The 22,236-nt window shown below is 42.3% G+C and overlaps 2 protein-coding genes and 1 long non-coding RNA gene across 6 annotated transcripts in view; 2 read left to right on the forward strand and 1 right to left on the reverse strand.

Annotated features, from left to right (window-relative positions):
* gsna (gelsolin a) overlaps positions 1-778 on the forward strand; it is an 18,599-nt gene extending 17,821 nt beyond the window's left edge. For all 3 annotated transcript variants that reach the window (XM_086134720.1, XM_086134718.1, XM_086134721.1), the window contains one exon: positions 141-778. In XM_086134720.1, coding sequence (XP_085990846.1) covers positions 141-310 — 170 coding nt within the window. In that variant the 3' untranslated portion in view covers positions 311-778. The remainder of the gene's footprint in view (positions 1-140) is intronic.
* stom (stomatin) lies at positions 773-14,089 on the reverse strand. 2 transcript variants are annotated; one of them, XM_086134723.1, is made up of 8 exons: positions 13,942-14,078; positions 12,790-12,819; positions 10,681-10,790; positions 10,361-10,433; positions 7,837-7,919; positions 5,350-5,553; positions 3,464-3,598; positions 773-2,868 (listed from the first exon to the last, which is right to left on the reverse strand). In XM_086134723.1, the coding sequence occupies exons 1-8, from the start codon at positions 13,994-13,996 to the stop codon at positions 2,680-2,682; spliced, it is 879 nt and encodes a 292-aa protein (XP_085990849.1). In that variant the 5' UTR covers positions 13,997-14,078; the 3' UTR covers positions 773-2,679. The 2 variants fall into 2 exon arrangements, with proteins under 2 accessions (XP_085990849.1, XP_085990850.1); XM_086134724.1 differs by lacking the exon at positions 12,790-12,819 and having other exon boundaries at positions 13,942-14,089.
* A 469-nt stretch (positions 14,090-14,558) lies between these two features.
* LOC147192123 (uncharacterized) lies at positions 14,559-21,467 on the forward strand. The gene is made up of 3 exons (XR_015103478.1): positions 14,559-14,794; positions 18,040-18,177; positions 20,153-21,467. It is a non-coding gene; the product is annotated as an uncharacterized LOC147192123 (long non-coding RNA).
* Positions 21,468-22,236: the final 769 nt, after the last annotated feature.

Consider the following 22,236-nt stretch of genomic DNA (forward strand, 5'->3'; position numbering starts at 1 on the left):
ATTCGTGGCTTTTGGTTATTCGCCTGGTTTTACTGTAAGAGTACATTTTGCGCAGGTGAGCTCATAAAGTTGCTTGTTGCTAAGCTGAATAAACGGAAATGGTTGTCTGTCGCAAAGTATTAACATATCTCTGCCTTCAGCGGTGCGTTACATCGAGACAGACCCGGCTAACAGAGACCGCAGGACGCCCATCGTGAAGATCAAGCAGTGCTTCGAGCCGCCCACCTTTACCGGCTGGTTCCTGGGCTGGGACCACGACTACTGGACCAGCGACCCCCTGGAGCGGGCCATGGCCGAACTGGCCATGTGAGCTCACGCTTGGTCCCCGCCACGCCTCACCATCCTAATAGCACCTGACACTTCGCCGCCTCCACAAGCTGAAGACTGTTTTTGATTGTAGCTCTTAGTATGCCGAGACTTTTGTCGCTATGTCAAGAAACAAGTTAGTTGTTGCCTCACAAGGTGGCCTTCATTTGCTTTTAAAATCAAATAGCATAGTCATGCTGTGCAGGCTGGCTTCATGCAGGGTTTTTGTTGAAGTGCAATCTCTTTTCCTTTTTTTTTTAAAAATGGATTTTATATTTGGACACATGCCTAAACACAGCCAGCAAAGTAATAGAATGCCTTGTATTGTAGTTGGTCAGGATGGCAAATGTTTTTAAGCAGGAGTCGTCGACAGTTTAGGTCTCGCTGCATGCCGGCACAGTAATAAAATTAAATTGCAAGTTGTGCGTGTCTTACTATATGAAAATAAATAAATAAAATCCAAATCTCTTGATTGAAGATTTAATAGCATTTTTAATAATGCGAGATAAAAATCATAACAAAAATGGACTTGCATTTAATTTCCAGCTTTGGGATCAGAACAGTCTTCAATCCTAAATATTGTACAAAACAGCAAACAAAACATTTAAAAAAAAAATTGTTGCCCAGTAGGTTTCAAATAATGTAAATTAACATTTACATCATTTAACGTGAACAAAAATCAAGACAGTAGCATTTTTTCCCCCCCAATTTTCATCACTAGCGTTTCATTCAGACGAATGCTGGTGCGAATGGGCAAAACACACCGGATGCAACTGTACTGTAACAACATGTGTGTGTGTGTTTAAATTATATATATCCTGTATATATATTTTAAATACACACACACATAGCGTAGAGTAATACAACTTCTCAAAGCTAAACATGAATACAATTGCATGGTAAAGCACATGCGCGCACACCTGAATGATTTAGTAAAGCTCTCGAGTTCGAAATTTTCTCCATATTGTAACAACTACTGGTCACATCACATTTCAAACACGACAATTCAACTTTAAAGACAGCCCAAAACAAACACTCTTAACTTTTTAAGAGAGGAATTGACTGACTGAATAAGAAGCAAATTAAAAACTCTGATGCTACATTTAAAACTGCATAGAAAAGGAGCCCAAATAAATCCATGGCAGTAAATTAAGGCTTTTTGCTTTGCGGAGGAGCATTCTTAGGGACTATTAGCTCCCATGAAGCAATAATCTACGACACATGTATGGCTTGTCTATGTTGCAGGGGAGCCCCTCGCCCCCACCCAAAAATTTAAAATAAAAAAAATCTTAAAATGACATTAGCTATATGAGAATCCAGCTAAATAAGCAGCATATACAGTGTTGAATACTGATTAAAACATGGGTGTTACCTCTAGGTTGAATTTGTAATCTGTAACTGAAGTATTGACAAATATATCTTGTGAAACAATACTGTTAATTGTATGGCACTCTTCAAATTCTCTATACTTAAGGATTCCTCATGCAGGTTCGCATGAACTCCTCTATGTGTTACACCACTGCTACGTGAACGCATGGTATGGCTCTAAAACTGTACAACGTACTAAAGACGTGGCTCGGTCATTTATTCGTGAGAAAGATTTGAGGATTTAAGGCTGAGGGAGTTGCAGCAGGTGGCACTGTGGTGTAAAAAGCGTAGGGCATTCATTTTTACTCTCAACGACTTCTTATGTTCACTATAAAGCTATTCGACGGCAAGCGTGTCCGTGTAACGAGTTCATTTGGAAAGCCTTATGATTTTTACATCGACTGTTAGCTTTCGTCTGTGAGGCATCATTCATTACAAGAATAGCCCACCGGACAGGAGCCTCCATGCCACGGTGGTCGGCTGGTTCGCACTTTGGCCTCGCAGTGCCTGTGTGGATTTTCTTCGGGTATTACGGTTTCCTCCCACATTGCAAAAACATGCATGGCAGGTTAATGGCACACTCCAAATTGTTGATAGGTATGATTGTAAGCGAAAATGGTAATTTGTCTATGTGTGCTCAGCGATTGGCTGGCAACCGGTTCCGGGTGTCCCCCGCCTACTGCTTGAAGACAGCTGGGATAGGCTCCAGCGCGCCCGTGACCCTTGTGAGGAATAGCGAATTAGAAAATGGATGGACGGAGAGCCTACAAACACGGTTAGAAGATGTGGAAACACGTTAGCAAAAAAAACCCAGCATGCAATGATAAAAACAGGGTGCATGTAGCGAGTTAAAACCTCGAAACAACTACAATAAAATCTATGCGGGCAGTGGTTGGAGCAAAACTGCAGCATCAGGCATTACACAAGAAGTATGTGAATGTATGTAAGGTCACTTTCCCATGTTTTTGATGCAAATGCTTGTTTGGGGCCGGATGGGATGGATGCTTAACGTTTGGAAAAGCCCTGCATCATCTCCAGAGGCAGAGGGAAGATGATAGTCGAGTTTTTCTCGGCGGCGATGGTGTTGAGGGTCTGCAGGTAGCGCAGCTGCAGCGCGGACGGAGATTCGGCAATCACCAGCGATGCCTCCTTCAATGCCCTCGAGGCGTTCATTTCGCCCTCGGCGGCGATAACCTAGGAGGGCACGCATGAGTAATTACCCTCCATTTTCACATTTACATTGATTAATCAGGTGCTTTTAAGCACAAAGGATACAGTGGTATTTTCAAGTTCGATCAGCTTCCAGCTGTAGCAAATTACTTTCTTATATAGTAAGACTTACTCAACTTTATTTTTTTTTTTAAAATTGTACGAAAACTAGACGACCACAATCCCACGAGGCAACTTAAGGATTTCTCATGCCTTCCAACAGGCGAACAAGAGAGCAAATTAAATTTTTACTACTAGAACCAAGACATCAGGTTTTCTTAATAATAATAACAATAATAATAATAATAACATGGAATATTTATGAATTAATGTTTAGGCTCAGCAACAGGTGGATTCTTTTTCTGTAACATCATCTATAAATTACAACGCATCGACAAAAGTCGAGACCTTTTTAAACAATACTTTTGGGCACACGTTAAGCCATCTCAGAGTAAAACTGAGGCAGGTACGAAGCGTGGGAATTTTGCCGGTCAAGGAGGAAATTTGGACCCTCTGGTTTGAGATCATTGCCAGTCACGTCGCCCCTCTTATGTGAGTGGCGCGCCGCAGTGAAACATACCTTGGCTCTGGCCTCCCGGGTGGCTTCAGCCTCGGCCGCCATGGCTCTCTGGAGCTGCAGGGGCAGCTTGACGTCTTTGATCTCCACTCGCTCCACCTTGATTCCCCAGTCATCAGTGGCGTCATCAAGGGTGGACTGACAAGACACACGCAGACATTAGGCGGGCTTTCTTAGATGGATGGTCACTGCTCAAGGATCAAGTGATTTCAAATCAGGTGATCGTTTTTGGTGGCAAGGAGAAATATTTACGGTTGTGTCTACGGTGCGCTATCCATTCTACTTTTCACCACATGACGGCAGCAGAGGGAAGGCTTTTAAAATGAATGTTCTGACAACAGGGGCCTTTTTTGTCCAATCAGTGGCAATGTCAAATGTTCAAATAATGAACAATAGAATGTGGAGCAACATTGAGACACACTTATGACACTTGACATTAGGTGTGAATATGAAAGCAACTTATGGCTCACATAAATGGCGCCCATGAAAACAAAATATTCAATTCTTCACATGGGTCACGGATGAATAAATGATAACAATCAGACACAAAGCGACAGCTGCTCTTTCTTGGTTTGTTCAATCCTCTCCCGGTTGTTCACTTTTAAATCGACATTTGCAGCCGAATAAATGCAGATCGAGAGAGTGGCTGCAATCAAGGGGCCACTTTAACCCTCTGTTCTGTTTTCTATCGGCTCCCCGTGTTTATCTGTTGCGCCATGGGGCCGCCGCAGCTGCTTCGCGAACTCCTTCACCAGAAGTACACATGAAGCGCAGGTTATTCCGAGAGCAGGTCCCCAATCTCCTTTGACAAACGGTGGTTGGAAGTCCTTCAGCCAACCCACTGCCAAAACATGACATGTTTGGGTTTGTCTATTTGGTACAAGTCATCATGACCAGAACCATGTAGTCTGCTACTCTCGCTGGCTAAGTGGAGGAGACACATGGCCCCGGGTTGTGATGACAGTTCCAAATATGGCCAGTGGGGTCATCTTCTGACATTTTTTTGGTCCAAATATTTTCTGGCCCTTCCGATACGGGTGTTTGTGACAGGAGTCCCAGAATAAAACACCACGGGTTCAAATAACGTGGGGAGCATCAAGACAATGCTCCTCCCCAAAAATGAATTAATTGGTAAAACCAATACTTACAGTCCCCAATTGACAAATACACCAGCCATGTAATCAAGTTAAATAGATTTAAGAGGGCAGACGTAGACTGTGTGCTATACGTCCACAAAGCGGAAGGGCAGTGGTCATTCCAATATTTCTAATTTAAACAGCAGCTGACTACAGTGGCTATGCAAACACATGCTGAAATTAGTGCCAGGGGCAGACTTTCCATTAGGCTAAAACAGGCAATTCCCTGCGCACCCTGAGATTTCCGAGTTCTCTCAAACGTACGAGACGTTCAATAAACCGATCAATGTAGTTTTCTTCAGATGAAAGTCATTTGATTCATTTTAGTCTAAATTCACACACACAAATGCTCCCTCTTGCCTTCGCAAACAATGGAGCACCCCATCTTTTTGTGCATGTGCAGGCTCGATTCAGCAAGTGGGCAGCACAATTACTTGCTTACACAATTTGATTTTTTTCAACATTTTTGTTCTTTCTGAAAACTGCAGGGTTCGGCCTTTTTCTGCCTAACAGTGAAAAGAGCATAAAGCCAGCCGATTTTATAGAGCACTTCTGTCACATTGTCAGCTGCCTTGAATGCAGCGGAGAAAAAGTGCAGAGTGACGAGAGCCGCGGTTCTCATCACAAAGACACAAGTATTAAAGCGGTCGAATGACTGCACCCCCCTCCATCCCCAATACGTCCTGATCGATGCATCCAAATTGTCGTGGAATGGGCCTCACGCAAGCGACTGAGAGTGAAGAGGACTCTTACCTGCATGCTGTGTGCAATTTCTTCACGGTCCGAAAGGATCTCAGCCAGGTTCTTGGTCCCGAGAACATTTCTCAGCGTGGTCTGGGCCAACAGGCGTGTTGCAGCATCAGCGTTGGTGATGTTGGCCACGGCCAGAGTGGCATTCTGAACCCGGTAGTACACCACGCCATCCACACTCACTGTCACCGAGTCTTTGGTCAAAACCTGCAAGGATTGCCAAGTTCCAAACAGGAAAACGGGCAGCAAGATATTGAGTGTGAGGAAGATGCCAACACAGCTTTTTTATTCTATCACACCAGGATAAGATAATAGTGGTTGGTCTTCCATGTTCTCCAGGATTGTTTTTTTTCTGACAGTTATTTGGAACATACTCGCGTGTTGGTTTGTTGGTTCTCTCTTTTGAATGTGAATAAACTTTTATTTGTTCACTTTACATAGATGTCTGACCAAATTATCTTAAAAAGAAAAAAATATTCGACGCAATGTTGGGTCAATACTCGTCTATGAAAAAGGCGACGCTGGCAGAAGGACGTTTTCATTGGTGGAAATATTCAAGGAATTGGATAAGCACAGAATCAGGAAAGCAAGTTGGAACAACTTGTTACGCGCGCTCACGGTACTGCCACAGTGACTGATCACATGCATCATGCATGGATGTGAACCAAACATGACAAAAATACATTTTGGCTGTCGGTCAGAGATCTGCGATGGCATTGATGGTGAGTCGCCACTCAATTTTAGTGGTCAAAATAGCTCACTACTGCCCCCTATAAATTGTCAACAAAGCACCCTGGTTGAAAGTTTCATCCACTTCTACGAAAATTAAGAGGCATATGCAACTGCCGAAAAGACCTCCAAAAACTATTTTCCAGTCATACATTAAACCTAACAGGAAGTACCGTATTTGCCCAAATATAAGACGGCCGTAATTATAAGACGACCCCTTCTTTTTCAAGACTCAAGTTTGAAAAAAGACTTTTTGAACACCAGATTAATTTTTATACAGACAATAATTACAGTACATCTGAAACAAATGATTATAACAATATATTTGAGAGAAAAAGCATGTTATTTTGCCTCATTCAAATCTAAAGTGCAATCACATTCGTAAATGAATGGCTTCTGGTTTTTGAAATGTAAATGACATCATAACTTCTCCTCAACTGCCGGTTAACCTGGCCGATCTTCGGCCCACTTTTCTCCAGATTGTCACGACGTTTCTCCATTTTCTGTTACCTCTTCTATTATTTTGTTCTCTTTTCCTTCTGACCACTATTTTTTTATTTTTCTTCTTCGTGGCAGGGGTTCACGTTGGCCTGCGGAGTCAAGTTCACCATTCGCTTCAATGATATCTGGCGCCATCTAGCGTCGTGAATGGGTAAAATGTCGGGCCAATACGGTAAGTCTTTTTAACTTTACTTTGGAATTTGGTACCATTTTTGGCCTTTTATATATGTTTTCTTTTTTAACAACCTTAACCATCTATCCATTCTCACAGACGCTTATCCTCACTAAACATATCCAATTGTTTTCAAACTTCGGGTGCCGTTTAAGATGAAAAGTTACAGAAAACTTTGGATTTTCTTGCACGTTGTTGCCGTGGCGATTCTGTGTTGCTTGGCGGCGTACGTCACAAAAATGAAAGACAGGGCTGCGCAGTTAGCGGCAAATGCGGCGCAAGGCAGCCTTTGTTATTGCAATACTAGTATAGCGTATACCAGCATTTTTCAACCAGTGTGTCGCAAGACATTGTCAGGTGTGCCGCCGGAAAATATCCAATTTGTATGCCTGTGTGGTCTATCGCACAGAAAGTAATTGTGTAGTACCCTCCCATACCGCTAGGGAGCAGCAACAGCTAGCCAATTGCCTTATGTTTAGAGGAGAAACAAGCGAATTTGTGACCCATGAATGCAGGACGACGGTGAAACAATAAATATGAAAAAATAGAAAATACATTTTCTTTGTGTTCATTTGATTCCAATTCAAGCTGCTATAATGTCATTCTTCAATGCTAAATACGGTTAAAGTAATGCGGTTAAACAATATAACACATTAATTATTCAAATAAGCGTTTTTTTTCCCTTCACATTTTCAGCTAGTGGTGTGCCGCGAGATTTTTCCAATGAAAGAAGTAGGCCTTGGCTCAAAAAAGTTTGAAAAACACTGGCGTATACTACCGGAGACAAATTCCTTTTGTGTTTTACATGCTTGGCCAATAAAAATGATTCTGATCCTGATTCTGCGACGACTAATGTGTAATTTTCTTTGGTTGAAATTGATATCTCCAAAACATGCCTGCACCGAGTCACTTTCCAGGCATTAGACGGCAGGGCGTCATAAATTGTGCTCGCTCGCAACAGTACATTTCAAGTTTATGGTCTTTTACATTCGGGAGCTGGAGGAGGAATTTTCCAAATGTATTTTGACAGCCTTTGAGCGTCTGCGAGATGTATTTGTTCGACGTCAACACCGGCGCGCGTGTCATACCTCTTGCGGTGGGATGTCAAAGGTGATGGTGCGCATGTCCACGTTGATGAAGCTGTCGGTGCACGGCAAGATGAAGAACAAACCTGTGGAATCATAAGAATGCAAATAGTCTTTGCAGAGACTGCGTCCGCGGTAAACACAATAAGAAGCGGGTGTCTCCGGCAATGTTTGAAGCCGGCGGGATGAATGAAATCTTGGCGAGGGGCCAAGTCAAGCAGGCTTTAGAAGACTGCAGCTGTGCTGACAGTCGGGCAAAGCTGTGAATATTCGCGGCTTTCAGAAGCCCGTTTCAAGTCACAACCATCCAGCGGGGGCACCAAATAAGACTTGGCACGTGCCTGAGTTGAAACGCTCGGAATGCAAACATTTAGCATTCAAGCATTTTCAATTATGGAAAGTGCAGATTTAACTGGGGGAAAATCTGAGCCAATGGCAAATACGAACCACGGCCTTCTCCCGGGCCAAGCTGAGACTAATCAGAAAGGCCTTGCGGGGACCTCGCGACGCCGCGAGGTTGTGGTTTGAAGTAAAATTCCAGTGTGGTGAAATAACTGTTTTAGTATCAGGATCGGCAACTATTTCATCCCCTAACTCGCTACATTGACAGATGAAGCGGCTGCACAAGCCTGCACTCATTAAAAACAAGAGAAAACATGCCTGTTGGGTTGTGCCACAGCCCGATTGTGCGACGGCGGTTAACGGCGCATTACAGCGAACCAAGTGCTGAATTTAGTTGGGGGCATAAACACCACAAGACCCCCAGGAATGTGAGATTTGCTGGCAGAGAGCTATTATTACCCCACGCCGTCACCAATGGGGTCCCCTGGCACTTGAGGGAGTCCAATTTCACAATTTTTAAGAGGACACACCCTGCCTTTTTATTGGATGCAGTAAAACAACAAATCAAAGATGAAGAGACGGAGAGCCATGAGATGCATGCAAATTGTTTCTCATGGGAGCCTGTATTTTTCCTCTACAAATACCTTGTCTTACAAGCGGGGGGGGGAAAAATAGGCACTCCCATCACTATTTGCAGATTTATTACTGCATCTAGAAGTCAAACAGCACTGGCAGACATATGGCAACACGTAAATGAGACCCCGGTGAATGCCGCTGCAGGATGCACGTTGGGGAGAGCCGTATTGTTTCCATTTCTGATTTGTGCGAACGAGGTCGAACAAGAGTCTCTTTGTTTATTTGTTTGTTCATCCGGTATTATTACTGCTTTTACTGGACAGTTACCACCCTTGACATTGGTCAAATTCACATAATTTTTTTCCCGGCAACCCAACTGAAAATGGGCATATTTTTGGAATAGGTGCTCCTTCTGTCTTCAGATTCACTGAGCTTTCTTTCCTGTCCCATCTTTTATGGGTGGACAACACATGGTTGCAAGTAACCAGGCAACCGTTGCTCCACGAGCCCTTTTATGTCAGAAATTAAATCAACCTGACTTGTGGCGTATGAACGGTTTGCCGCAGATTGAACGAATCCGGCAGGGCTTTGCCTTCGATCTGCATCCGCAACTCCATCTTCTAAATCAAGAAGATGTTTTTCCCGGGACCTGCCGCTCATGCGTCACGCAGGAAAAAGCTCTAGCTCCGGGCAGCACATCGAGCTGTAAAACAACGGCAAACTCATTCTGTTGCAACTAAGTGCTAACTGCAATTCCCTCGCGTGTGAGGCGCGAATGGACGCCATCTTTTTGTGCTCAAATCCTTTTGTAAAATATTTCTAGTTCAGTGTGTGGGGATACACAGGCAGACATAAGAAAAATCAACGCAAAATCAATCATTAGCTCACTCTGTTACACATTAGCTCTGGACAATGCAGTATAATACGCCAAAGACCTCCCTTTGCAGCCCCCACAGGCTTTTTTTTTTGTCTCGACTAAAATCATAACCGGACATTTTGAAGCCATCTTAAAACAAAGCCAAGTCGAGGTGCGCTGGTTTTAAACTCAAGTAAATAAAGAGACAGCTGCCGTAAAGCATGCTAAAAAGAGGCTCAACGACACGCAGAACAGCACAGGTGTCAAATTCAAGGGTGGGGGGGCCAAATCTGGCCCACCTGGTCATTTTATGTGGCCCGCGAAAGCAAATCATGTGTGTCAACTTGCTAAAATCTGCAACGAAATGTCAAATTGTCACGTGTAATAAATAACGTTGATATTTTGCATTAATTTTGTTACCCAGTTTACACTCTGTTGAACAATAATCGAACAAACTATTATGATTGACTTGACTGATTTCAAATTAGTAATATATTAATTTGTTGTGTACAAGTAATAATTTTGTGGTTTCACTGTCATAACGGCCCTCCGAGGGAAGACATAACTCAAAATTCACCCGCGACTACAATGAGTTTGACACCGCTGCACAACAGCTTCGGTGAACTTGCAAACTAGCTTCTTCAGGTATTATACATACACACAAATATATAAAGTACATTTACACACACAAACAATTCTCAGAGGTGTGTGTGTGTGTGTGTGCGTGCGTGCGTGAAAGTTGTTGTTTCCAACCTGGTCCTTTGGCTCCTCCTCGCAAAAGGCGTCCCAGGCGGAAAATAATGGCTCTCTCATACTCCTTCACAATCTGCGTGCAGAGGCGGAAGACACTATCAGCTTGTACAGCAGCTTTTTTTGTAGGTCTTAATTTAAAATCCAACGGACATCCTGTCATTTGATATGTCTTTCTGAACGAAAAGGACAAACTAATTGATCTATTCAAAGCTTTAGCAGCAATACAGCACATTCAAACATTGATGGCGACTTAAACTGCGGGGACCTCTTGACAAACACAAAAAAAAAAAAAAAAATGCATGTAATAAAACAAACATGACCTTGATGCACATCCAAATGGAGATAGGCAGTGTGACTATCATGAGTAGAAGAGACAACAGCACCAACAACCAGCCACATACGCCAATGTTAGAGTCTCCATTCTCCAAGGCTAGAAAAGAAAGAAAAAAAAAAGTCATTTTCATGTTCACGTGTAAATAAATGCATGGGGGGAGGAGGGGTCGGTTTATGATGGTCCTGTAATACAGTAATTCCAGATTACGGCATGCGGGGTAAGAATCTGTCATCGTTTGGCATACGGAGACAAGCTTCATCACCGCCGTACATAATGCTTTTCATTCATTCATCTTTTCATTTGGTTTATATTTATGGTGTTTTGTAGACAAAGAGTTACTGTGCTTCCGACTTTTTGAGGTTACGAATGCCATGCAGGGAACTAGCTTGTGCACCAATGAAAGAATATTGCATCACAACACAAGATGGCTTGCTCGCTTACCGTCATATTCATTACTTTTCTATTTGATTGTTTTTATATTTATGACCAAGGAAGCATTTGTCAAACAAATATTTATAGTAATTATGACTTGACTATTGCATTGAAATATGTAAATGATACTGTGGCCCTTTTTCTAATGGAACTCGATCATAAACCAAGGACCCCCTGAATTCAGCAATTCTGAATGTGAACGGCTGCAGTACTCCACTCTCGTGAGTGATTGGTTCAACTTCAAGTCCTTCAATAATAAACCAAAGAAAGAAACTGGGACTGGTTTCTGATTGTTAACGTAGCCTTGAAGGGGAAGTCTATTTTGATTAATACTGTGGTTGTGGAATATGAATACAGCAGCCAAATCCACCTAGCTTTATCTATCTCAGAGGGTGGCCATTTTACCACTTGGCTGTCGACTGAAAATGATATCACAGTGCCTTAGGGCTCAGCTTTTGAACATCACATGAACCTCCCGTGAGCCAGACTTGTGGTGGGCATAACTATCGAGCTCTATCTGTTCAGGATCCGTTTACTGTTTAACGATCGGGTCCAGAATCAATGTGAATATTTTACTAAGTTGACTTTTGCCCACCTCATAACCCAAGAAGTGCCAAATCCAATTTTGCTCATAACGGTAAATGGAGGCCACTTAATGTATACCAAATGCTGTCCAAAGCGCTTTACCAAGCCAAATATTCACCTTTTTAAAACATATTATAACATGACATAACTAACGAATGCAGCCATTTCAACAGATGGAATGGTTTTCCTTTTTGGTAGAAAATAACTTACTTTAACCTCTGGGATCCCTTGCCGTACAGCGGAACTCAGGGTGGGTTTTTTTTTTTAAACTTTTGAAAAAGTTGAAAATGTATCGCCGTTCTTTCGTATCAGCTAGCTAGCACTAATCTCACCTGGGAGGGTTCATCTTTCCGGGCCAACATCCGAGTTTGTTAACTCGCTTTGCGCTACAGGTTCAACGAAGTAACAAGTAAGGTGTTGGTAGACTGCTTAGGCAGGCTTTGTTAACTGGTTGCTTAACAGTTTAATTTAATGCTTATTAGTTGGATACGCATTCCCACACACGTAATTTCCAGGTGTCACTCAAAAAGTGCACTTTGCATGTTGCTGTGCACCGCCCACCTACATACATCACACGCATTGCCATTCAAACATTCCTGTGACACGAGTAAGCGCGACAATATTCTATGATTTTTTTTCTCCCTCGGATATGAAAATTCTGATTTGGCATTCTTTTTTTTTAATGGCGATTTAACATTTCAAAGTTACGTACAGCATGCAACAAACTTTTCGTGTTCTTACAGACGAATATTGACAATGACTTGACGAGTGTATTCGTGTAGCAGGTTAGTGATAGAAAATGGCGCCATACGAAGACAACCCAGTCATAAACCGAGAACCCCTGCATTGTCAAAATAATTCATACACAAATTATGTTGAATGCCATTGATGTTTCAAAAAAATAATAATTACAGGCCTAACACACTGCTCTACAAGTTACCGATCTATGATCACTCACTCTTAGTAGTGATTAGGTTAAAGCTAAGCAGCATTAGCCAATGACCCAACAGCCAATTTGAATTTCATTTCAAAACATGATGACATGCAATGATTCATTGCGTGTGATTGGATGCAATACCTTCTGCATCATGCAAAGTGCTGCTTGGACCTACAGACAAAGTTAAAGGTCAAAACACCATTGATCCAAGAGCACAATAACAATATACTGTACAGTAAACCCTGATTATTCACAAGGGGTAGGAACTGAGCCCTTCAGAAGAGCGAAACACCCAAAGTAACTGAAACCACCTTCTATTTTATTTTATTATTTTTTTATTAACACCGGGTCTACAAATGTTTATTCAATTTTTTAATTAGAGAGGCAAGGACAACTTTGTCGGTAATGGTTTTGTGCTGATTCCGAATCTGCCCTTGTTTTTTCCCCTCAAGAACATCATCAGCATAATGAAAATAAAAACAAAACATAATAGCATTTATGTATTTGGGGTTACAGTTGGAATTTTGAGGGAAATATATTTGATGATACATTACCCAGTTCAAGTTGCTACTGTACTGCATCATGCATGCACGTTAGGTACATAACAGTGTGCCTTTGATTCTTTGTATTTAAGTTCTTTCTTCTTGTAGACTGTCAGACAAAACCCGTGTTGCAGAGTCCCACTCTGTCAACAGGTTGCACAGAAAAGCGAAAATGTGCATTCGTGAATAGGCGGTGGTTCACTGTACTGTATATCGAAAGGAAGAGAACCTATCCTCGATGATCTTGGCATCAGGCATACGTCCAAATGTGATCAGAAATGATGACCTGTTGTACTTGGAAATGATGCGAAATTGAAAAACAAAAACTGCGTTTTAACCACGACAATCTAATGCGGTGGTGCATGCATTCAGGGAAGAGTTTGTACGTGATTCGTTCACTCACTCACAAAAATTAACGACAAAGGCGACACAGCAGTTTGTTCTTGCATCGGGTGGTTTAGGTACATGAAATCAGCGTATATTACGTATGCGTAGTCAACTTTCACACGACGGCGTTAGCTTGTAAATGGGAGGGGCTAGCCTTCGTTAGCTTCGCATTTGCTAGCTTTGGGTAAAACCTCATGTCGAATGTGACACTTTATTTTATGCCAGTCACACTAGTTGCGAATGAACAAAGATTTGTGATGTATTGCAAATAATAGATAGTGAGCTTTTCTGCGCTCAAATATCGAAACATAGTTACGTTTCAGCTTCGTAACGCAAGCAAAAATCATGTTAGTTTGAGTGTTACCTGATTGACGTTCTCGTCTTTTTGCATCTTTCAATGCCATATCTTCGTTTTCCATTCTGAATATTTCAAATCTTTGCAGTAGTAGGAGAGAAGAGAATTTTCCACAACACGGGCGGTGGTTTTATTCTTGTGGTGTCTAAAAGTTTGCCCTAAACGTAGACTAGAAGGTGCTGTGACGCACTACGATCGTCATCGCCAAAGGTAAATATTACTGTTTATGCCGCCTGGACATGGCAATGAGCAGTTTTGAATCAAACAGTATTTGATTAAAAACTGCTCATGAACTTGAAAATCTAGACTTTACATAAGACTGCAAGTTTCCGTTTAATAGTCTAAAAATCTTCAAGTTACGGTTTGAGCCATCATTTAACATAACGTAAGGATGTTTAAATTCAACTTCCTCGTCGACTTCAACAAGTCTCATTGTTGAAGACAGGTTAAAAAATAATAACAACTGCAGAATACTGTATATTATAGTATGATTCATTTGGTGTTGGTCCGGGTAGCAATGGCCCAGACATACTGCCTGAAAGTCTAATTTCAGGATCAACTTTGGAATGTTTTTATATTGATTTCCTGCCTTCCCTCTTTTCGTTTCCTTCCTACATTGTTTCAGTTTAATTATTTTACTCACTCAGTTCTACCCGACCACGCTGAGTCCAAAAAAGTGCATTATGTAATTTTCCTGGCAAACTGATGAAGGTTATGCATTTATGAGAGGTTCAGAACTCAATACCATCTAATCCTCTTCATTTATGATGAGGGTGGCATTGTTGGATTAATTGTCACACATCTACAAGGCCCTCAACTGGGATCAATGCACTGGACTGATTTTCAATGAGTGAATCATATGGTAGGTTAAATTATTTGCAACTACACGTTCCAACATTTTTGCTAATCCGAAAGGGTACTATGTCTTCTTCATTGTCACTCCATGTGTAACATACTGTATACTTTACAGTATCACCACGTCCATGTGTGCACTTGCAGTGCTTTCCCTTTCTTGGAAAAAGACCAAGTCTCATTCTGATGAACTGCAGGGAACAGTGGAATCAATTAGGAAACAGAGAGTCTGAGCTGTCCCCTGAGATCTGTTGAAGTGTACACAGAGCAATTTTTCCACATCCCACTGCAATAGTGTACTATCCATACAGTTCTTTATCCCAAGACAGGCCTGTTTTTTCTGTGTTTAACATTTGGGGGACATTTGGCCAATAGAGGTCATAGCAAGAGGTGCCAGTACATTCCCTACCTGAAGACATCCACAGCAAAGTATAGAGTAAGTGGTGATCACTGGAGTTTAGGTGCGGTGTGAAGATCTGGAACAAGATCTGCAACAACAACAACACAAAATGCTTGTTTTATAGATATGCAAATGTGGGTTTATAATACAGTACCTTGTGTTGAGTCAGAATGTCGCTCTTTGTATATGTATGCATATTGTATGTGACAGTGATCGGAGGGAATGAAGTTTTATTGGATTTGAACCATAACTGCAAATCATTGTGTTAAGAAACAACCCATGATGCTACTTTGCATGAGTGAATAAATAAAAGTCATTACAACAATTCGAGATTACGAATGGCACAAGAATGCTCTCACTAGGTCTTTTCCAACTTTGGCATGTTTGCATGAAAAAATCCCTCAGAGTGAAGAGTGACCAACTATCACTGCAGGAAAAACTTCACGCGGAGTTTATAGGCCATTGCTACATTCCAGCAGAACACATTTGTCAACTGGTCACAGCATGTTTTAAAGAACTGGGACCCTTGTGGATGGCCCTGCGGAAATGCGCAAGTGTGTTACGAGAAAAGGATATAACTCAGCCAAAAACAGGCCATGGGAACAATCGGAAACTGATTGTGAATAACTTGTCATTTCCTTTTCTCGCCGTTTGTTGGGTGGAGGCATACTTTTGTATACGGCATTTATTGTTTCAATAATCCCATGCTAGTTATTATGAGACAGAGTCTTTGGACACCTGATGGTTCTGTAATTGTTGTGAGGGGTGGCTTATCCTGTCCTGAAGACTGGCAGCCCCCCACCCAAAAAAAGGAACCTGTAAATACAAACATGTTGAGACTGGAACGTTTGCCAGAAAGACACTTGATTGACCATGATGGAGGCGGGGGAGGGAGAGGTGGTTGTGGTCAGGGCGGGATCCTTTCGCCGTCCTCTGCTTCCTCCAGGTCCTCCGCGTGTTCGTTTGAATTCGGGCTGAGGTGAGGTGCGAAATCAGAGGCTGGAAATGGAGAAGTTCTTGCAAGAAGCTTTATCTGAACGTTCAGGGCACAAGTGCGATGCAAGCAATCGTTGTGGTCAAGGCACAAATGCGCAAAGGCAACATCTCTAGACAAGTCTTATATAGCCTACGCAGGGCAGAACTCCTAATGGATATCTCCCTTTCGGTTTCTGGATGACCGCTGTAATGTTCTTGGCTTCTTATCATTTCTTAATGGAATCATCAAATACTTTTATTTTCAAAAAACATGAAACATAGTGGCAGTGCTTTAATGTTGCAACATTTTAGCTTTTCTTAGAAGCCGCCTTAATACTGGCCTCCACGAAAACCAGAATTGTTTGCAGGGCCTTCGCTTTTGGTTGGAACAAGGCTGCAAGCGCAAAACCGCAAGCCAGCCAAGAGATGCATTTACAGCGTTGTCTGATCTATGTCTGCAAAAGGTGTTAACATTATTTTCCGTTGCTATGGCAGTTCAAGTCAAGGTCATACCATAAGGTTCAAGTAGTGGTCACATTTCAAGGTTCAGAGTAAGGTCATGCTATAGTCAAAGTCTGTCTGTCCACAATAAGTAGTTTAAGCTAAACATGCAAATAGATAAATGATGGCTTCAACCATCTTTGCAGCCCTACACCTGCATGTCCACAGTGTCATCATTCTGACAGCCTCCCTTACCGAATGTGTGTTTGTGGTGTCAAGGAAAAAAATTCAAGGAAATCTCCCCTATGCAAGACTGATGAGGAATTTCATTAGAATTTTTTTAACCCATTATTTTTGTTATTTGTGCGCAAAATAATTGAATTAAAACAGTACCAAAACTTTCAGCACTGTTGAAACGGGATTAATTTACAGTCAGCTAAAAAGCACACGCACGGAAATTGTGTGTGCTTTTTAATACCGGTAGTTTCAAACCAGTTAGCTTTCTGAGGCCGGTGCATATTATCCTAATTCAATTTACAGTTGCACAAAAAAAAAAAACACTTTCAAAGTAAAATAGAATATGTACATGCTAGATTCACCTTCAAAATGATTCTAACACCCATTATGAATTTCATTCACATGTAATTCAAAATGGGTGTGAAGGGCATGCACACTAAAGCACATTCTTTTTTTGTGATTTATATAATTTCAATTCATATTCAGTGGGGCTACAGAAAATTTATAAGCATAACTGTTTTGTTCTATATGATATATTACTAATGTAAAATTACTCCTGAATCACAGTAAAGATTCTTTGACTTGTATGTAAACATCATAGGGTGCGCTTATTATTTATTTGTATTTCAAACCAGTGCGTGTAAAAAAAACAACAAAAATGAATCCATGGAAGCGTTTGGGTTTTCAATGAAGTATTTTCTCTGCCGACTTGTGAAACGGAAACAGACCTATTTTCTTTCAGAATAATTATTCCTGAAGGAGTTTGCCCCATGCCGTTTTAAATCTGCTCTATTACAATGCAGAAGTGTATCATATTGCAACAGTCACAGCTTGAAGGATTTATCAATTTGGGATGAAGGAGCAAGTAGGATCAATCATAAAATCACACTTGGGTTTTGATCGGCGGTACAGTTCCACAGAATCAAGTGCACCACGGTGAGAGAATTATCTATTTGCATTATTACAGACAACACCAGATTATCCCGGAGAAGTCTGCAACAACTGCAAATAAGCCTCCCGATGTCATTTTGATTCTAGAAGTTGACAGGCAAGATGGAGGTCACTGAGGTCAGGGCGTAGAAAAAGGTGCAAACTTGTAAAGCCGTCAATCTGTTTTCAAATTACGGCGGCGACAGCGTGCGAGGTGTTGTTTCCGTGTATTATGGTAATGGCAGGCCTTGGCGGCTGCCGCTTGTTCGCAGGTACCGCGCTCGCCACGTTTGGCATTCTGCTCCACTTCTCCCACTGAAAATGAGTTCTCCCTCTCGCTGGAAACTTACAGAGGATGCGGCGCCCACACAGCTGTTCTCCCCCGAGCTGGCGTACATAAAACATAAAAGGTAAGCCTATATGAAAAATGCACAGAGCGCTGGAATATAATGTGCTTGATACCCGACTACTGTCGGGCAGGAGGGAGATCAAGAGAGAGGCCTGCCCTGGATAGATTCCTTTTTTTGCCAAATTCGTTTCACTGCGGGCTTGGATGGCTGCCTGCGCAAACATTTACTCACCGTGCTCAATCCGTGGATCACATTACAAAGATTGATTGTTCACTTGCCTCTCACCCTCCACTGTTTCATTGGCCAATATGAAATTAAATGGGATTCTTCAAAGAGGAGGCTGGGAGTCGGCCCGTTCTGCTTCGAATAAGTGACTTTGCCTCTCAAGCAGATGTGAACAAGCAGGTTGTGTGTGCGCGCACGTGGAGAAAATGCCTCCATTATTCTTGTGCATTTGAGATGAAGCGAAAGCTTGAATACAAGGCTGCCAAAACAAATCCAAATGATTGTCACAGTTGAGAGAGTAGCGCGTTGTAAATTTGCCCAGCGCCCGCGTGAACTTGCAAGGCGATTCATTTGGGACACACAGGTGTCTTGCTACCGGGTGCCCTATTGAAATTGCCCGCAGAAGCAAAATGTGACTTTTTTTTGCATTCTCCAAAACAGCTCTGTGGGTTTTACTGCACCCCACAATGGTGTTAAACCATGGCTTATCATTTCAGCTCTGGCAAGTGGCAAATATTTTCTGTCTTGTTTTTAGCGGGCCTCTGAGTGCAAACAAACCAAAAAAGACACAATTGGAACATGAGGGAGACCAGCTCACCCATTGGCTATGGATTCCATAGAATATACAAGCTGCCAAAAATAGGGGGCAATTTCGCCTGCACTATCATTTTATTCAAACTAATTATTACTCCCCATCAATTCATTCATGATCTGAACCGTTTATCCTCAATATGGTTGCAGGCGTGCTGGAGTTTCAAGTCCAAATAGGAATACATTGATATTAACCCATTAAAAACTCATTCAGTACCAGCCAATTCTAGAACAAGTCTGAAAGGACGTTTAAAAACGTCTTTGGGAGTGAATGAGTTAAAGGACAATGGTCACTACAGTGGACAGATTATCATGTCAACAAGTTACAGGGTACACGAAAGGGTTACTATAAAACAATTAAATAGGCAACGAGGAGCAAGGTGAATTAATTTGAAAAACAATCTGACACCGCAGTTAGTTTCTACTCGACATGACACAAACTTGAAAATCAATGTGAGCTTTTCCAAGCAAGTACACTAGTCAAAGGAATTTGAACCGACAACATGTCATTTTGTGCAACAAGTGGAAATGCATTTGTGCTTTAATCAATAAGAAACGGGTAGAAAAAAAAAAGAGCAGAGGCAATTGGCAAGCCGACCGGCTGGAAGAAAAAAGCCATGATTGGGTGTTTTGACCTTGAGGACTCGGGGTCAACACAGGATGCTGGTCTTTCTTCTCTGCATGAAGCTTTGGAAAAAAAAAAGAAAAAAAAACGCTCCCGGTGAGGCCGAGAGCAAGCGAATCTTAGCCCCTCCCTCACCTCCGCTGCCGCATCACGTCCTCCATCCATTCCATTTCCCTTTCTGCGTCTTCCTCCCATCATAATTTTGCTCACCCTCGCCCCCTCACATCGTTAGCATTTAGATAGTTGAGAGCAGAGGAGCTTGGGTAATAGGCTTTTCCCTCCCCGCCGTCCCTCCTTGCTCAAATCAGCTGAAGTAAGAGGGATTAAATCAAAAGAACAACAATGATGATGAGAGCGAGTGCGAATGAAAGAAAAGCGGCAATGGTGGGGGTAGGGGTGGTGGTGGGTACCGCCGCATAACGCTTGATCGGGCTGCGAGCTCATTAACCCGGGCCTTGACTGAATTGATGTTAGAGGTGATTGGAGATTATCACATTTAGGGAATACTTCTTCTCCCCCCCCCCCCTCTCCATCTCACTCCTCCTCGCTCCTTTTTCCCCCCTCCGTGGTTTTTTTTCTCTCAATTTCATCCAGGTCAGCTGTCCCTCCCTGGTTCCATCCCTCGGGTGCGAGGAGAGAAAGATCCAGCCGGATAGCATCAACGCCAGCTCCCGTGTTCGCTTGATCTCCTAATTCTGCTTCATTTAAACTTCATCAACTCTTCTACTGGACCGGAAGCGCAGAAGAATGGGAACAGCTTGGCTGGAAACAGCTTTTTCTCCCCAGCTCCTCTTTTGTTGTGTGTGATCTGATATGATACCCGAGAGCAGCTGGTGTCACGGGCCCCATCCGTCACACATGCGCGCGCGCGCACACACACATGCACTCGCGCGCTTGCAGCAGAGCCGTCTAAGCTAAAGTTTTGAGTCATGGTTTTATAGAAAGATGAGAGTAACTTTGTTGAAGGTGTTCCGTTATAGTAACAATTATAATTCTCAAAGAATTGCGCTGGTTCATTCCAACACAGCGAATGTCTTAACGAGCAGCATCCTAATGCTGAGCGTTAACGAACTCCGTCTTGGAGTATTCATGAAACAATATTTTTATTACTGTGGTTGCAGCGAAAATATACTTCATCATACCGAGAGACACTTCTAAAATGACACTTGCGATTTTTGCTATTGGCCTGACTTTGAGAATTTCTTTGACGACAACAAATGACATTTGCATTCGCTATATCACAATTATAACGCAAATAGTTTGAGGTGAGAAAACATCAGACACCGTGTATATGAAGGATTCGCCACAGAAGTGCATTGCTGCCACACCATAAAAAAAAAAAAAAAATTAACATTACGTTACAACATGATAAGTTCCACGTTAAAACATGATCATTTCGGCTTCCGCATTCAGCATAAGACGGCGAAGGAATGACTTCCGGTTCAGATCAGTGGCAGAGCCCTTTGTTGCTATATGTGTCTTATTTTAAAATCGTAAATAATTTCAAACACCTGGCCTTATTTCTTCATTTATTTGTGGCGTTAGTAATTATGTAGTCAGTAACTTTGATTTGATAATACACAAAAGGGCTCCACACGGTGATCCGTGTTGTTATGTCGAAACTCATCACATCTTCACGTGATACCATAATTTATCAAAACACGAAACTTCTCAGGGTAAAACTTGATAACTTATTGTGTTAAAAGTTAAATTGTTCAACTCATCAGTTTGGCTTCCACATTCAGCCTAACACAAAGCAATTACTTGCCGTTGAGGTCACTTTTTGTGTCTCGTCAAATCAAAGGTACGAGCTAGTCTGTTGTTGTCTTTTATGGGGAAGTGGTGAAAATCAATGTTTTTTTTCTTTTTGGCCAGCTTCACTGATTATGTGACGCCTCTGAAACATTTCACGGATGTTTATCCATGAACTATTCAGCCAACAAAATATATTACAAGATTCATATCTTTTTGAAGAAAATTGCCTTTTGCAGATAATTAGCGCACACATGCACGCATGCACGTACGCACACACAAACACATACACGCGCACAACACGAAAAGATCACTAATCCGTACGCCTTGGACACCGCGCGTATATATTTCCCACCTCCCTTCACCTAGGAAATTTAGCATGCCCCCTCGGCTGAAGCAGAAAATGAGATTACTGTATTTAAATGACTATGGTAATAGAGAGCACGCTGCCGGGCCCCTGTCGGATAAAGGGTTTCTCCTGTCCTCATTGTGAGCAGTTTTGCAAAGTACTATCGTCCCGCTCCCGCTCACAATGGGGATGTCATTTAAGACATTTCTCTTTCTTTTCCTCCCCCCTTAGTTCCTCGTCAGACCCATGTAGCAGTCCCCAGGAGGCCCTGGGCGCCGAGTGTGTGCGTGTGTTTGCGTGTGTGTGTCAACCTCGCAGAGCCACCAGTCCAGACAGAAGGAGAATATTCCTCATTGCAAGCCGCTTCAGAGTGATTGGACACGGTCAGTCTGTCTTGGAAGCCATAATCCAATCTATGATTTTCATCAAGTGTACTCTCCAAGGATGAACACTACATGTCCACTGGAGAATGTGGAGGCCAGGTGGCCAATAGGGGGGGTGGGGGGGGGGGGGTCTTTTTAACTGCCAGGATCCTTGCATCTTTCTACGTATCTTTCCATGTGTCCTTCCATCCATC

Source organism: Hippocampus guttulatus, chromosome 17 (assembly GCF_054856545.1).
Source record: "Hippocampus guttulatus isolate MCC_2025c chromosome 17, RoL_Hgut_1.0, whole genome shotgun sequence".
NCBI classification, from domain to species: Eukaryota; Metazoa; Chordata; class Actinopteri; order Syngnathiformes; family Syngnathidae; genus Hippocampus; species Hippocampus guttulatus.